Below are 17,572 nucleotides of genomic sequence, written 5' to 3'. Positions count from 1 at the left end.
CAATCTGCCTGAACATTGTTGGTATATGACTTAAATAAAGCCATAATACTTGATATATGATGTACTGACAAAACATTTGACAGGCGTGAATGGCCATATTCTAACAGATTACAAAATGAAAATGGGTGTTTTTTTTTTTTAAAAGATATGAACACACACTATGATGATTTGACACAAAATAAAAAGGACTTTCTGAACAGGAGCTACAAACATTTTTGTAATCTACACATGGCAAAGCTCTCAAACTCTGGAGAACGACACATACAGTACAAGATACCTTCTGTAATTCACATACTGAACCCAAAAATGCCATCTATGATCATACGTCAACAAACACACTTGTGGCTTGCTTGATATATGAGTGTGATAACGTCCGTGTATATAAGGGGAAATTATTTGTAAACATGATCAAAAATGATAAACCCTTCTAAACTGCAGCAGTTCGCACAATTTAAATTTTCTACAATTGGGTTCTGAGTAGGGGTGTCATGATTCAATCTGAACATTTTACGGTCACTGTTCGATTCAGATGGAGATTTTTTTTTTTCTTTTTTAGCGATGCCATTGTTAGACTATAGAGTCTTGATTTGTAAAGATCAACAGATCATTGGTTCTATGCTCTGACAACTGCCACCAACATTTTCAAAAAGGTTCATGGTAAATTATTCTGTGTTGTCTCTTTTTTTTCTCTGGACACAGGCCAGACTAGCTCAAGTAGAGAAGGTTGAAGAGGACAAAAAAGTACTGGGGAAAACCCTGTTTTTGATTTTGATCTAGAACTGTAATGATTAATCGATAAATTACTCAGTTGTTAATGCTTAAATTAAACCCCAACTATTTTGATAATCAAGTATTCCAGTCATTTTTTTTTTAAGAAAAATGTCCAAATTCTCTGATTTTAGCTTCTCAAATGTGAATATTTTCTGGTTTCTTTAATATCTTTGGGTTGTGAACAAAACCAGACATTTGAGGACATCCCCTTGGACTCACTTCAGGAAACAGCAATCAACCTTTTTTCCACATTTTATGGACAACTAATCGATTGAGTAAATGATCAACAGATTGATAATTAAAGTAATCGTTAGTAGTAGCCCTATTTCAAAAAATCTTGACTCAGAATTAGAAATCATGACACCCCAAGTTCTGACGTGATGTTTCAAACTGACGGGACTAAAAACATAAAAATCAACATGTTTTATTCATCTGCACATGGTTTCAAATATTCATATTTGTGCTGATCTAAAGCTCACCACACAATTTATTCTGAGATGGAGATTAGGAGTAACTCTACTCCATTTTTTAATTGATGCTCCACAACTTAAACAATGGTTTTATGACATGTCAAAGGGAAAATTATAATGTTTATGGTTCAAGAATCAATCATACATCGGGCATTTATGTCAATGTTGGACAAAAAAGAAAACAAAAAAATAAAAAATCAATCTACCATACCCAATCTCTAAAAAACAATGAAATGGGTGGGGCACCCAAAACATCTGCATGCAAACACACCTCACATATCTGCAATATCCAGAAAAGTTATTATCAGTTGTCCTGTTTGTTCTTGGATATTCTGTACGACAAAACCAAGAGACAGCATTTCCCTGTGTTTATACGTGCTCCCTGCTGAGGAGGGACTGAGACATCTGGATCAGTAACAAGGTATAAATAAGACAGATGCTGAGTTGAGAGGCTGGGGACTCTGTATGACTAGTTATTATGAGTCTAGGTGGGCACAGTGATACTGCGGGCTAGTAGTGCCAGCAGAGCTAGCTCCACGACCCCATGGGCTCTTTCCAGTGCCTCTGCAGCCTCCATGGCAGAAAAGCCAGCTGCCTGGATTCTCTGGATGTGCTCAGCTGGAAATTGTTCTATAAAGGGATGCGGAGATGGGAGAAGAGGGGCTGGAGATGGAAGCTGAGGAGCCTGAGCAAGAGGAGTGGGAGAGGGTGACGAGACTTCCTCAGGTGAGCCCGCTGCCATGGACAGAGGGCTGAGGAAAGTGTGCTCAGTCTGGAGGCCAAGAGTGTCCGGGGTGTTGGTGCCAGAGGCTCGCCCGTCTGCGACCCCTCGCCCCTGCTGCCCCTCAGGAGGTTCCCTGACCTCCAGCTCTCCTGCAGGATCAGGAGGAACCTCTGGTTCAGGCTGAAAAATGCTGATGTTATTGGCTTCATCTGCCCTCCTCTCCCTGGAGCCATCTGGTTGCTGCGGTGGCGGTCCTTGTCCCTCCGCAGTCTCTGCTGTATCTCCGCCCAGATGCTCCTCCTGGCCAGAGAGGTCAGGCACAAGACACTTAGATGGTCCCTCGTCAGACACAGCAGCAGCATGGTTGGCTTTGGCATCGCTTGGTTCTGCACCGGCTGTAATGGCAGTAGAGGGGATACTACGCTGGGTGTTTTCGGGGGTCGGCGTACGCGGCTCGGGGGCCGCTTCCTCGGTTTCCTGTGTGAAAGGATGTGATGGGGAGCAGGAGGTGCTGCGGTTTTGGGACTGAGCCCGGTTGTTGGACACCAGCAGCTCATGAAGCTCCATCAGAGCGGCCGCCAGTGAGGGGATGCTGTCGGAGCTGGTGCAGTGCTCTCCTTCAGGCTGGTCCCTCTCAGAGGACGCCACATCTTGGGAGGCGGTGGGGGACTCCATTTCGACCGAGTCGGGCTGGCTGGGACCACTCGGACAGAGTTCCGTGGCCTCAGTGGTGTCAGACTCAGTTGCCTCCTGCTCCATGGGCTGGACGGGGGAAAGTTCCTCTGGTTGGCTGTTAAGCACCTCATCTGGTTCAGCCTCCCCCTCTGCTGCTCCAGGCTGTACCTCGCCTCCCGGATACTGGCTCAGTGTAGTCGCGTCTACAGGAGGGGTACATGTACGGAGGACGTCTGTTGGGGGCACTTTGGAGTTGTCATGGACAGGTAGAGGGTTAGGGTGGACCTGATGAGGTGTAGAACCAGTGTCCTCTGCTGCTGCAGGTGAAGGCAGAGGAAGCTCCTGGAGGTCAGGCGGGTCCAGGCACAGCCCTGGTGCCACTGAGGCCTGTTCCATGGCGGCCGGAGCGGACTGAGAACGATCCAGGGTCTGGGGCTGGCCAGAGGGAGGGCTTTGGGAAGGGGTGGTGGATGAGGACATTTGGTCTAAGGTTCTAGGTAATGTAAATGGTGGGGGCTGCCGTGAGGTAGTTTGTCCATCTGCAGTGTCTATTGTGAGAGAAAATATAACTGGTAATTAAACATTTGGAATTTGTGTGGACACAGTCTGGAAGTATTAAGGCCTTTACACACCAACAGTGATGCAAATTAAGGGAACAAAATTATGAATAATTCAGAGGTGGATTTCAATTCTTAATGATTCCAAGTCTTTGAGTGTCCTGCATTCTTCACCGCAGGATTGTGTTTTGTTAAACACTATTTGCCACAATACCAGTGAAAACTCTGAGCTCAGTTAATGTTAGCTAGATAACCATAACGACAGTGGTCTTGAATATTTTGGGGTCTACTTGTGCTACTTTACTGTAATGAATATCCTGTTCTTGTAAAGTGTTTTGTCTCATTTGCCACATTAAATGTTTGGATTGGCCTGATGTGTACTATGGTTGGGCCAATGTAAAGTTTTCCAACCAGTTTGATATTAAGCCAGATACCTGGATGGACATACCAAATTTTTTTACTATCAATTGTCTCAAAGGACTCATTCACTCTTTACCACACCATGCTCTTGAAACCGTTTCTCCATAAAAGACTAGTTAAGAAATTAAAAGTTTCTGTCCACCGAAACACCAGAGGGCTTTTATTTTGAAATTGGTGCAGAAAGTGTTGGGTTTGTATAAACAGTAACTTTAACAGGACAAACAGGAGTGGATCAAAACAAGGCTTCATACTTACCTTTCCATGTGCTATGTTACTGACAGCACTTAAAAAATGTAGCTGGGTAATTACCTCACTGACATAGCAAACCATCAGGGACGGGGTTTTATTAGAGTTAAATTGAAATGAGAAAATGATGGGGTCATTGTTCATTAACTTTCCAGCTACATATTCCTCCAGCTAGTTAGCAACTTAACACCCCTCTGCTCAGCTGTATTGCATACTCTGCTACAAGTGCTGCAGAGACCACCCACATTTCCCATGATCTCTGCTAGTGCTGGAACACATGAGCAAACTTAACAAAACTACTTTGTAGTTTTTTTAAGGTTGCCGTTTTGTGTTCCATAATGCAAATAGTACATGCTGGAATATAGTTTTAACCGTGAGTGAGGTGGGTGGCTGCATTTCTTGAGGGCAGCTGTGTTGTAACAACATAGTTGCAGTTGTAGCTCCTGCATCTTATGTTGTGAAATCATTAACAATGCTGAGAGCCCCCATTTAAAACGCAGCTGGTGTGCAAAGGCCTTAACTTTGCATTTTTACAGTATTACAGGAAACAACCCAAAACGGAAATTTCCTCACTGAAACTCTTTCTTGTATACCCGCTGCACAGTTGTATACAGTTTGTTACTTGAGCTACTTTTTTCTCTTTTAACACTTATATGTATTCATAAGAAATACATGAATAAGTACAAACAAAAGTACAACATCAATTAACTGATCCAGCAGCAAAATAACAGCAAAATAAAAGACATAAATAGCAATGGACTTAGCACTGGCAATGGACTTGTGAATTTGCAGTACCTGGTTGGTAGGGCCCTCTCCAGCTGTCTCCAAATGCATCAGTGCTGTCCTGCTCAGGGTTAGGGCACACACCACACACATCATGCAAAGGGACGGAGAAAGTTAGCAGTCACACACAGAGCATGCACCAACTTATCAGCCTTTTCACACACAGATGTGAAAAGTGTCATCCAAAAACAACTTGAGCCTAATATGTCCTGACAGAGAGGTCACAGCGTAATCACACACCCTGTCACTGAACCTCAGAAAGCTCAATTGAGGTCACGTCAGTGGGACATTTGATCAAAATCACCTAACCATGATAATCAAGATTGATACTTCCTATCTGGTGGAGGATTATTTTATTCCACAACAAGGCTGCTGCTGCTGCACCACAACACCCCCATGAGCCTGGATTCATTTCAACTCTACTGCTGCTGCTGCTGCTCTTTGTTCTAATGTGCAGCCATTACCGGACATGACTGGCCAGTGGAAACAATAACAAAGACTAAGTGCATCAGTGGCAATTGCACAAATGTTAATGTGAGCCTTGAAAAGTATTAAAGGGAAACACTTACATGATTATGTTTTGACAATTGTAACAATGTGGATAATATAACCAGACAAGAATGTAGGGCTGCATAATTATGGCCAAAATGATAACCACGATTATTTTGATACATCAAGATCCTGATTATTTACCATGAATATTTGATCATTTTTATTGCTCTTTCACATTTAAATGAGCAGAGCACTGCTTTCACTTATCGACTGTGTTACATTACTGGTAATGTATAAATCTGAGCATCAACATAAGATGAAGAAAGCAATTATAAATAAAGTTGCACCACACAAGTTTTCCCTCAAAAGAGTTGCTTTCACTTTCATGTTGACATGATGGTGCACTGTACAGTGTTATGCTGGAAAAGGACAGGGATTCAGTGAGGTAATATTAGTACTGTTGTTCTTTTTGGCAGTTTGTGGTGCATGTTTTTTTAAGTTATGTTGCTTTATGGTGAAGATACAAGTCTTATGCCTTCTTCGCACATGATTTGCTCTTGCTTATCATCACTTGCCCTGAATACGAAATATTTCCAATAAGGTTGTCAAAAGTATTTAAGTATCGATACTTTTTTACCACGTGTTTAAAAAGAATACAATATTAACATTAGCGTGAGAGCTAAAAAAAAAAGAAAAAAAGAAAAATCTAAGTGCTCATTCAAGACCTCACTTCAGTTCAGTCTCTTTTGACCTGCCTTAAATCTATCTTGCAGTCAAAACCAGACAGTGTTCAGTGACTTTTCTGTATCAGCACTGTGTGCAGGTTGTAAAAGAGTAAGTGGCGCTTCTTGCTTCTGGCGGGAGTCGAACCCACGGCCTCTGCAGAGAACGCTCTACCAACTGAGCTATCCAGATGCCCCTGTTGCAGAGTTTTCTATGAGTCAGGAACAAATATTTAACATCGGTATTGCAGTTGACCATGTTCATTTAATTGCAAAAGGCCAAAATTGTGATCATGATTAATATATGAGTAATTGTGCAGCCCTACAAGAATGTCTGTTACATATTAATCCAGTAAATTAAATACTGATAAACCAAGAAACTTCATCACATGTAGGATAAAATCATCTAAAAATCCAGTCTTACCATAACGCAGTCCTGCTTATTTATTTGTAACATTAACAACAACGACACCATCCCACTACAATCAATGACTACTACGAGTTCATTATGCTAACGTGTGTAGGAGCAAGCAGTTTGAATGAGAACTGCACAAACAATTTCATGAAATGGTACAAACAATTCTTAATAATGAGAAAATGTAACTTTAACAGTGGCCACCATTTGACCGACATGAGCAGATTTAACTTGGTGTTAAGTCTTCGGTTTGACACGCTGGGAGTTGTTAAGATTGCTTAGCAATGTTGATGGTATTGTCATTAGTATGTCAACACTGTGGAGGCATTTTTAGTCATTGTCCAAGCATAAATTCACACAGAAAGCATGCTATGTCCAGAAGTAAACTTTAACCCAAGCAGTTCTCTGTCAATGCAATGCCAATGTTTAAATTAAACAGTCTGTTAATCACCAGCAGCATTTGATCTCATATATTTGACATATTTTATTTCACATTTACAGGATGTTTTAGTCACGATAATAAGATTCAAATTTAGGTTGCAATGCAATGCAGTTCTGTTGTGCTGCTGTGATATCTTGCTGACTATTTTATTTCATTGTCTGTGCGAGATACTGTTTCTCATACAAATAACCACCTACGTTTCTATTAGCACTACATGTCCCTTTCAGCTTGTCTTTGTAGGTGGCTTCAAGTGCTGTTCTCACACTCCTTCAGATATCCATCTGCACTGCTGTCCAACACAGACTCTGACAGCAGTTAACAGTCCATGCTGAACTCAATGCAATAAGACACACTCAGTACAGTTGATAAGCACTGATAGCTCCATTAAATGCTAATGGAGCCATCGGTGCACCAGCGGTTAAGTGTTTTCTCCAAAGTTACTCTAAATATAGACCATTAAAGGACACATTAAATGACGACAACATCACATCCACTGCAGGCAGCTATTAACTGTACTGTGACGTACTGTGGTATATCTGCTGATGGAGTATTAGCCAAATTAACGATCATACAGAGATAAAGGTTCCTAATGAAGTGTCGGCTCAACTGCTATCATATTGAATTAAATTTCAAATCATAATAATAAATTTGATTTTAAGTGCCTTTCATGTAACCCAAGACTCCACATACAGAAAACAAGCAAAACTCATCATTAGTGTTTCCCTTTAGGCCCCTTTTTATCTTAGCCAAAAATGTATTTATATTATTTTCTTATATATGCTTATATTTGACAGACATCTCTAAATTTCCTGACCTCCATCTTACTCTAATGCACATTCAATTTGCTGAGGTGATGACATGAAGTGATTATGTGACTGAAAATTCAGATGACTGCATAAATGGGGTTGAGAGTAAGAAGCTTTAAGTGGCACATGCAAATGTGGTTCTACCTGAGCTGAAAAAAGCCCAATCAAAAACAGGCTGAAGTGCAGAGATGGGAGACTGTTTCTTACCGCTTTCCTGTATAGACCTCTGAAGTGCCTCTGCCAGTTCTCTGTCAGCGATCTCATCTGGCCGGGCATCTTCACGACCCTCTGCCCCATAGGCCAGCCGGGCACACTCTGGCAGCTCCGCCTCAGACAGGAAGCGGGTTTCAGTTCCTGTGGTGCCTATTAGAAGCACGCTCTTCTTCAGGTCGATTGAACACTGCAAGAATAACAGGACAAATAGTACTCACAGATATTCTTCAACTTTCCTGTGCAGTCAGTATAAAGAGAATGGAAAATGGTAACCCAAGTATTGTCTAATCAATGTGATTAGATAAAAGGGGTTCACACCTGATGTCTCTTCAACATATCCAGGCCAAGCAGCATGTCCATTGGCTGGTCCTCCAAGATGGAGAAAGAACAAGGAAGGAAGTCCCCCTCTATCTGGACCTGAGCTACATGAGCACAACACAATTTCAGCTACACTGACATGTCATGCAGAGATCCGAATATGGACGCAGTCGCAGGAATATATCAAGTTGAGGAAAATCATTCTATGTATCCACAGTCAGACAATATCAGACATTATTTTAAATCACTGTGTAGCTTTAAAAACTATATTGAATGGTAAGGTTAGCCGAACTTAGCTAGTTTGTGGATATCTGAACGAAGTTGGGAGACTTCATTTTCAGCAATGGGTTTGTTAAACATTTAAATTATCATTCAGAAGTGCTTATTTCAAACCACAACTGTGGGTGAGAGTAAATAGGCAGTGGACTCAAATAGACTGAGTAATTGTGCAAATTGTGCAAAGCTATCTAACCATTCAGCACATTTTCAAAGTAAAACATTTGTCTGACTGCAGGAAAAAAGTCAGCTAAAACTTTTTTTTTCTTTTTCTGGGAACTAATCTGGACTTGTGTTAAAATACAGTGTTGCTTAAAGAAAACACATGAAAAAAACAGACACCCACCCAAATGAACTCTGCCAATGATCTTCTGTGTGCCCACTCCCTTGGCAATCCCAGCCCAGCGACGGTCCACCAGCCGCATGATGTTGCAGCGCTCAGCACACGCTTGGCTCATGATGGTCATCTGGGCTCCTAAAAACAAAAAAACGTTTGACTCTTCAAAATGTTTAATTCTATCCTAAATTTTAAAATGGCCTATGCAGTGAAGACAGAAATACAATGCTGTACAAATCCAAATGGTACAATAAGCTGTATTTCTGCCATATAGGCTACATTTTTCAACAGGGCTCCAAAACTCTTGCGCAAGCTGCTTAAGAGTTTCATGAGATGTTTTTAAGTTGCAATCACACGACTCTGCAGAGCTGTCCACTCCACTGAACTCAAACAAACGCTTCTCAGCTCTCTCTCCACTTTGAAGAGGGGCAACTGTGACAGTGACAGGATATCAATCACTCGCAAAGTCATGACAACCAAAGAAACAACAGCCTACAGCATTTTCTCCTCAGGCGGAGTAACAAAAAGGGCAGAGCACAGTTGGACTGGCTATCTGGAGCACTGAGAGAAAGAGAGAGAGGCGTTATCAGCCCACTTTGATTATGCAGCAGCCCACATCCTCCTCTAGATCCTCAACACCAGTTCAACCATAAGTGGAGGTTTTGCAGCAGAAGCCGTAAGACAGAAGAAAACAGGGATAAAATGAGGATGGTTTGGGTTTGGCTAGTTAGCTGGCTATTTGAGTATTTCATTTAGCTTTTGCTGAAACATGTTCAACTTTTCATAAAAGTTGATGCACTTGTAAAGGCTGCGACATGAACCAAATACTCACAGCCTGGATGCAGCTGGACAATAAGAAAAGGTTAACATGCTACTGTAAAATTTAGAAATGTTCAACTCATTGTTATTCATGAATGGCTATGATGATGGAAGTTAGTCCTTAGCTTAGTCCTTAGCATTAAGAAACTGGAGACTAACCTCCAATATAGACCATTTTTCTCACGCAGTGCTTTAATGGGGGAAAAAAGTCTTCATGTGCTCCACCCAGGTACAACAAAACCCTTCCCCTTCACTGCTGAAAAAAATCCTTGAGGAAACAGTGAGTAAGTGGATCATATTTCTGTGTTCCAGGAGGAAGTAACTGTTCCAGATCTCCGCTGAGTCATACTGGTGTTGTAAAGATCACAAGGGGAATGAGATCAGACATAAAAGTCTCAACTCACCCTCAGGGGCCGAGTGAAAAGTTGAGATACCCAGAAAGAGCTCAGATTAAAACCTCTGCTCTGTTACGCTGAAAGGAGCTAGTTGAGGTGGGTCAAGAATCTCATTAGGATGCCCACCTTCCTACTGACTTATATGCAGTTTTTTTCACTTCAAATTGTAACTGACTAATAGTAAAAAAGACAGAGCAGCTATAGAAAGGTTGTTAGTAGAAGAAATACTAGAGATATGCTTGTCTTGAAATTTGAAGTCAAACCTACAAATACAATGCATGCAATTACAGTAGTAAGGAAAACCACTCACTACAATTGAAGTATTTACCAAGGTATACAACTAAGATCTTGTAAAGCTGATACAGAGTGCTAACATCATTTAGGGTGCAAATGACTCAGAACAATGAGATGGTGGGACACTATCGTCTGATATGATCTTACAAACATGCATAACAAGCATATGTTTGTTAAATTCTGACTTTTACTGAAGATAACTGATACTGAAGATCACACTGAGGGTTACACACAGTATATATGAATATACAGTAAATACACTTTGTTGCTTATCTTGTTTATCTGTCAAGCCACAAACAAAAACTAACCCAATATGTAGCACAGAAATTGTGACATTCCTGTTCATGACCAGAAAAACGGTAAAAACTGGGATCAAGATTAAATGCTCATTACCTGAGTCAACAAAAGCTTTCACAGGGTGCCCATTGACTTTGCAGTTAATGTAGAGCATAACCACCTGTCCAAAGCTCTCTGGGGCCTCCTCCATCGCAATGGTCATGTTTTCTTCCACATTGTGCTGCCTAGAACATGCAGCAAATCCAAAGGTAAGAGACTAAAAAAGTGAAACTTTGGTGAACAAGCTGCTTGTTATAGTAAAATCAAATTCATGAAAATCCCCAATATCATTATGTCACATATGGTTACAACATAATATCTGATTATGGTAGTAGCACTGAGAACTGAGGTTGTACCATGTTAAAGATGAGGGGTATTCAGTGTTATAATATAACTATTCACAGGTGGTTGCCAAAATCTATACCTGATATCCTCCTCAATCTTTGCTTGGGCTTCCAAATCAAAAGGATCAGCAGTCAGAAGTCTGATCCTCTCTTGCTCTCTCTTGGCTCGATCCTGCTGTTGCTCCAGCAGCACTTTGGTGAATCGCTCTGAGGAATAATAGACAGTTACATTAACATGACCCATTCATGTCTGATTAACAGTAAAATACCATAACCATCAATGGCTATTTTGATTTTGTTTACCTAAGTCTCCGCTCAGCAGTGCCTCAGCCAGAGGTGGGTTTCGCTCCTTGAGGAGTGAAAGTTCGTGTGGATTGGATAACAGCATCTGCTGGAGTAAGGCAGGGTCGTCCAGCCCCTGAGGAGAGGAGCCGCGAAAGGCCGTTGGCGTGGAAGGGTTTGCGGCGCGCTGTTGCTGTGGCTGCGGCTGCGGCTGCAGGGGCTGTGGCGCTTGTTGCTGCGGCCTGATGGCGCCACGTTGACTGGTTGAAGAGGAGGTGCCAGGGACTGTGATGGAACGAAAGTCAATATGGGGCAGACCTGACGAGCACAAAGGACAATGAGTGAGAGGTTAGCATTTTGCATGTACAAAAACAGTTCAATGGCTCAATAAATTGATTATGTGTTACCTTTTATGTCTTTTCAATATTGTTGTCTTGTGTCCCTCAATCAGGGTTAACTCTGCCTACGTCACTCAAAGGCTTTGTATTTTTAACTGCTGACTGTTAAAAATTCTGACAAAAACGTAGGCCTAAATGCTTTTTTGCACCAAAACCTTTATCAGCATCTGCTTTGTTGTGCTTATACCAAGCGTACACACATTGTACATGGATGCAGCACTCGAGTGTGAAGGCAACAAGGGAATGACGCATTCACAACTACTGCAACATCAAGATTATTGTAAGGCAAACAAATGTGCATTTATGCTAAAGGTTCTGTTAGTTTACATTAGGGAAGTAAACAGGATGGGATATCAAACCTCAGCAACTTAGTGTTTGAGCACCAGTACTCGACAGATCATGTAGAAAATACATTTGCAAGTTAAGACAGATATTTGACCTGATTAACAAGTCAAACACTGTTAAAACTGCTATGCTTGTATCCTACTACAGGTACTTTTTCCATTCAGTGCATTATAAAGTGTGTAACAGTGATTCCACAGTATTAAGTCTTCTGTTTGTCCTGTCTCAACCTGATCAGATGCAACAAGTCCTGCACAAACTTCTGCAGCACCCCTATTTTTTTTACTAATGTGTAATTTAGTAGTTTTAGTTTTTAGTTTCCATAATTATTTGAATAGAAAATCATTCAATAGCTTCCACGCCATGTGACCCAGTGACTCCAAACCAATACTGAATTTTATTACAAGAAGACACTTTTTAATTGGATTTTAGTGCTTCTTCTTTTTTATACGAATATATTTCTGGAAAATTCATGGCTTTAATTTTGATATAATGATCTCTGCCCCTTTGTCCTTTTTTTTCCCTTTCTCTGTTGTTAAGTTGCTACAGAAAATTGAGATCATAATGTTTCTCACTTAAGTGCAGGGCACTCTAAAAGTGTGCCCAGACTGTGTACACTGCACAAGCCACACACATTCTCCAGGATTTGCCACCTTTATTACCCCCAAAAATCCAGGAAAACCCCTGCACATGTACAAAACTATTTTTTAAAAATCAATCTCTTCCTGTAAACTGCCCTTTCCTTTCCTCATACTTTCAGTAACTTATCTTGATTTTGTCACAACTGTCCAACCCCACCCATGATTAAAAAACAAAAACACTGATCTACCTTGCTAGCTAGGACAAGCACCAGTAATAGAGGTTGGATTCATGTGTTTGGGTGTAAAATGTTGTGAATATAAGCAGCATTTCTTTATTAAATTTTTTTTTCCTTAAAATGATCCTTCTTATTGTGGAACTAACGTGAAAATATTACACCTCAGAGAAATTTCATGGAACATTGATGTACAGTACTTGACATTAACCGGATAAGCTGGAACTCTGCAACAGACTGAAATCAGTGGGTTTCATACCTCTTTATCAAACATGTGTGTTACCTGGGAAGGCTGGTTGTGTTGGTGGTGGCCTTCTGTCAGCTTGTCTGAGAACCACCACATCTCCATCCTTAACACCATAGGTCCCCAAGGCACGAGTGGGGTCTTTTAGGGGCTGTTCTACATATGTGATCTGTGTATGGAAAAATACAGAAATATATTTTATTCATCATATAGAATATTTGCAGTCTTCCTTCTCCCTTCCTTTATGTGATTTTAAGATTACAGAACCCACATGACTGGATAAAGTAAACGCTCAGCAGAGATGAGGTATTTCATTACATCACAAAATGCCGGAGACATTAGCTGGCACTTGCTTTTGCAAACTCCACATTTCAGTGATAAACCAAGACAATACTATAGTTACAGAGATAAGCTAATTGTCTACATGACTGCAACACTACTAGGCCACTTCTAGCCACTTGAATGGTGTCAGTGTTGTCAGGTTAACTTATCACCTTCACTTTCTGTTTCCCGTGTGCCCACCTATTTCATAACAGACCAAACTGTATTAATCATGAAAGGGAGGTAAGGGGTGTCAAAAACCTGTTTTGTAAGGCAGTAGTGATGGATTGTATAGTACAGTCTGTTCATGTTACAACATGTGCAAAAAAGCAGCAAATCCTCATAATTTAGAAGATGAAATTAGAGAACCTTTTACTTGAAAAGTGGCTTAAACAATTAAATATATTAAAGGACCAGTGTATAGGATTTAGTTGCTGTTTACTTCAAGTAAGTAGGGGAAACTATAGTGGCTGCAAACCTCACAAAAAGTGTGAAAGTACCCATCTAGAGCCAGTGTTTGGTTTGTCCATTCTGGACTACTGTAGAAACATTGCAATGCAACATGGTGGACTTCATGGAAAAGGATCTGTGCCCTCTGTAAGATATAAAGGGCTCATTCTAAGGTAATGAAAACAATTCATACTTTCAGGTGATTATATACTTGAATGACACAATGGACATGTACATGTACAAAACATGTATCACAATATTTTGACCAAACACCTTGGTAATGATATTGCCACAGTATTGTAGGGATGACTACTGGTGCTTTTGCAATGTATTAATATAATGAGAAGAGCCAGAAACACAAAAGATGGACTACAAAAAAAAAAAGAAAGAAAGAAAGAAAGAAAGAAAGAAAGAAAGAAAGAAAACTTAGGACTAAATGGAAGCAGGAGTTTAAGTGTAAATAATGTACTGATATATATGCTCCCAGTTTCCTGAAAAAGCTGATAAGTCAAGCTTGTTTTTCATTGGAAACAATGCCTTCAGGAAACATCAAATCACAATTCATGGGAGAAGTGGACAACACAAGTGTCATAGTTTAGGAAGGCTGCTGCACAGCAGTGCACTGGTTAACACTTTTGCCTTGCTGTTTGCATGTTCTCCCTGTGCTTGTATGGATTTCCTATAGGTGCTCTGGTTTCCCCATCAAAAACATGTATGCTAGGTCATTTCTTCTGACAGTGCACCTGACCAAAGCACTGACCTAGAACTTGTGTTGATCTCTAAATGCCCATTGCTCCTAATACTGGAATGCATTACATGCAGAGACTGAACCCTGCTATATCTTGTACTCTGTATAATTGTATGTGACAATTAAGTCGATCCACACTTTTTAAGTTGCATTAAATCACCATTTCTGTTTCTTTTCTTTCCTTCTATTTTTGTAAACATAAATTTACATTTGGGCTACCAAAATGTACTTAGGCCACAAGATTTAAGGGCTTGGAGGACCCATGGGACAAGAACTTAAAAATATTAGTCTAATGCAGTCTTTAAAACAAATGGCATGTGTAAAAACAAAACACACGCCATTTCACAATATAACGATATCCAAAATCATTTCAAGATAACAAATTAATATTGATATGTTGCTCAGGCCTACAATTCACATGCTATTTTCCCCCTATCCAACATAAACTACTACCTTAAAAACTAAAATACAGTTGAATTTTAGATGTTACAGTTGAATTAGAGGCTTTGCAAGGGCTGTATTTATATCATGGCCACACTGAATGAGTTTAGGTTATTGCGTAAAGTACCTAGCTCTATTATTTTGTATTATTAGATGGCTTTGTCAAATACTCGATTCTGATTGATCAGGTACAGCATTCTAAGGTCTGTAAAGCCATAAAATCATGTCAAGATTAATATTTTGTGTCACATCAATGTGTGCCAAACAAATGTATTGATTTGTAAGTAAACATGTAAGTAACCATGTACTAAGATATGTACAGTGAGCAGGACATTATTATGATCCTTGCCTAGAAACCTGATAGCTCCACTTACCCACACACACACTTACAAACTCCATTCACTAATTACTGTTACCATTATGCTATTCACACACCCCATCACCGTTTGAAGTGTGCACACTTTATTGAGATAACTTAACACGACTTTGTGCCCATAAATTTATGACCAACGAGCTAACCTTTCACACATATCGTGAATTAACGTTAGAAAGATGCTAAGTTAACGCTACTTAACGTTAATGATGACGCAAACATAGCGTACAACATTTGGTTCTATTAAGAAATAAGTAACGCTTTTTCAGTTACTTGGTTTAACTTCATGGAACCGTTAGCCTAAATTAGGTTGACTTGCGGTCGGGTTAAGGCCACCTGCCAATAAAGCCGACCATTTATAACAGTTACTGACCGTTTGGGACACAAGTCGACAGGTCTGTCTGTTGTTGATAAGCGAAGTTTCGCAACACCTCCCTCATCAAAACAGCAAAAGTCCGATTCATGCTAGCAAGTCAGTTAGCTAGCTAGCCATTAGCTACGCTAGCTCCGTGGCTACAGCTAGCCTGGGTCTTACCTGAATTTCCCCAGCTGGGATTCCTGATTCCAGTTCACAAAGTGCTACAAAGTCTCTCAGCTCAAGCTCCGGGGACACATCGAGGGCGAATGTGGTTTCTGGGCGATCCCTCGGCGCGCAGAAAACGGTGACCAGCATCGCTTTTTTGGGGCAGGATCAGTAGACAAACCCGCTGCAACAGAATGCGGTTAGTGTAGTTCCTTGTCTCACAGAGGAAAACCCAATTACTCTTTAGATCTCCCCAGTTTAAATTAAGAAGTGTTTCAGCAGAAAAAAAGCGTCACAGAGGAAAGTAATATTACACAGAAAGTAAGTGTCCGCTTTGCACTTACTGGGTAAAAGCCTGATGTGATAGTTTCTCTTTTATCAACAACTAAACAACATCAACTATTGCTCAGTAGTGCCGCATTTCATCCAGCTTGTTTTTCGACATGTCGCATGACAGAATTTGCAGTCGTGAGTGGTTTCTTCTTCTAATTTTAAAAACCCTTAATGTCAGCGTCCTGTTACCACCCCCTACTGGAGGCTTTGAAAAATACACACATTCAAGATGAGACATGAAACTAGAATGATTATAAATAGTTTCACGGTTTTGCTTGGCACTTAAGCGGTGAAACCATTCGTAGTTACGTTTTGAGTGTTGTGCAGTTTATTTTTTATGAAATAAACACATAACACAGACCATAAAAAGCTGCAACATGGGCCTTTTAGGAGCAGATTTACTTTCCAAGCAAAGCTGTCAATTTTTTTTTTTGCATATAAAGAAGCATTCTATACGTTTATATAGAATTTGCATTTATTTCAGAAAATTAATTGAGCCACAGTTATCCGTGTAGCACATTTCATATCCAAAAGAACAAAAGGAATTCAAAATTCTTAATATCAGACTGATACTCATTTTTTGACGCAGATGCTGATAAAGAAATGTGCATCAAACACTTGTGACCAAGATATGTAATGGAGGCAGGATATTTTATAGTTTAAGCATGAACGTCATCCTCCAAAGTGACATCAGGTGACTGAAACAGTAAGTTTGCACTGATATTTTGAATAATTAGAAATAAGTTAATAAATAAATAAGACACAAATACAATAGGCCAGTACTGGCTGACTGATGTGTCTGTCTAACTCTTATACATTATCCAATACACAGGTAATTACAATATAAAACAACATTAACTATTCAAATATAAATGGAAAGGATAGAAACAATTTAAAAAAAAAAAAAGAAAAAGAAAATTTGAGTAATAGGCCAATTACTGTGCTGTTTTTGCATTATTCATCCTTTAGTTCAGCATTGGTTTGTACTGTGTTGAATCTGTTTCCTTGGATTTTCTCACGTTAAGGTTTTTCTTCAGTACTCACCCACACAAACTGCGACACGTCGTGCTAACCACTTTACTCATTCCATGCAAATGTTGCAGCTGCAAAAAACATCAATCAGATTACATCCTGTGTGCAGACACTTCTAATCTGTTTGTAATCTGGTGCAAAAAAAACAGGAAACACTATGAGCTGGGGAAAAGTGGGATAATTTTTAAATGCTGTCAGCCACTGAAAAAATAAAGACAAACATTTCTAATGTATATATTACTTTAAAGGTGAAATATATGTGACACACATAATATGTTTTCAGCATTGCATAATTGACCATGAGAGTTGTCTCTTTAGAGTGATCTTATTTAACAACCATACTTGACAGGTAATGATAACATTAATACAGATTTCAGAAATATACAGTTCAAAAAAGACCTAATACAAATCCCACA

The 17,572-nt window shown here is 40.0% G+C and overlaps 2 protein-coding genes across 3 annotated transcripts in view; one reads left to right on the top strand and one right to left on the bottom strand.

The window, feature by feature from the left end:
* LOC146331815 (ADP-ribosylation factor-like protein 8B-A) overlaps positions 1-17,572 on the top strand; it is a 189,064-nt gene that overhangs the window by 132,821 nt on the left and 38,671 nt on the right. The window lies entirely within an intron of this gene.
* On the bottom strand, positions 1,180-16,276 carry ddi2 (DNA-damage inducible protein 2). 2 transcript variants are annotated; one of them, XM_084735830.1, is made up of 10 exons: positions 16,136-16,276; positions 15,804-15,975; positions 12,975-13,104; positions 11,159-11,455; positions 10,936-11,062; positions 10,569-10,696; positions 8,677-8,805; positions 8,055-8,158; positions 7,731-7,923; positions 1,180-3,188 (listed from the first exon to the last, which is right to left on the bottom strand). In XM_084735830.1, exons 2-10 carry the CDS (start codon positions 15,939-15,941, stop codon positions 1,726-1,728), a joined length of 2,709 nt encoding a protein of 902 aa, XP_084591956.1. In that variant the 5' UTR covers positions 15,942-15,975; positions 16,136-16,276; the 3' UTR covers positions 1,180-1,725. The 2 variants fall into 2 exon arrangements, with proteins under 2 accessions (XP_084591956.1, XP_084591966.1); XM_084735840.1 differs by lacking the exons at positions 7,731-7,923; positions 8,055-8,158; positions 8,677-8,805; ... (4 more) ...; positions 15,804-15,975; positions 16,136-16,276 and adding an exon at positions 4,659-4,707.

Source organism: Lutjanus erythropterus, chromosome 2 (assembly GCF_056507025.1).
Source record: "Lutjanus erythropterus isolate fLutEry1 chromosome 2, fLutEry1.hap2, whole genome shotgun sequence".
In the NCBI taxonomy this organism is placed as follows: Eukaryota; Metazoa; Chordata; class Actinopteri; order Lutjaniformes; family Lutjanidae; genus Lutjanus; species Lutjanus erythropterus.
The sequence above is the reverse complement of the archived record's forward strand: the minus strand, read 5'-3'. Positions and strand labels throughout refer to the sequence as shown.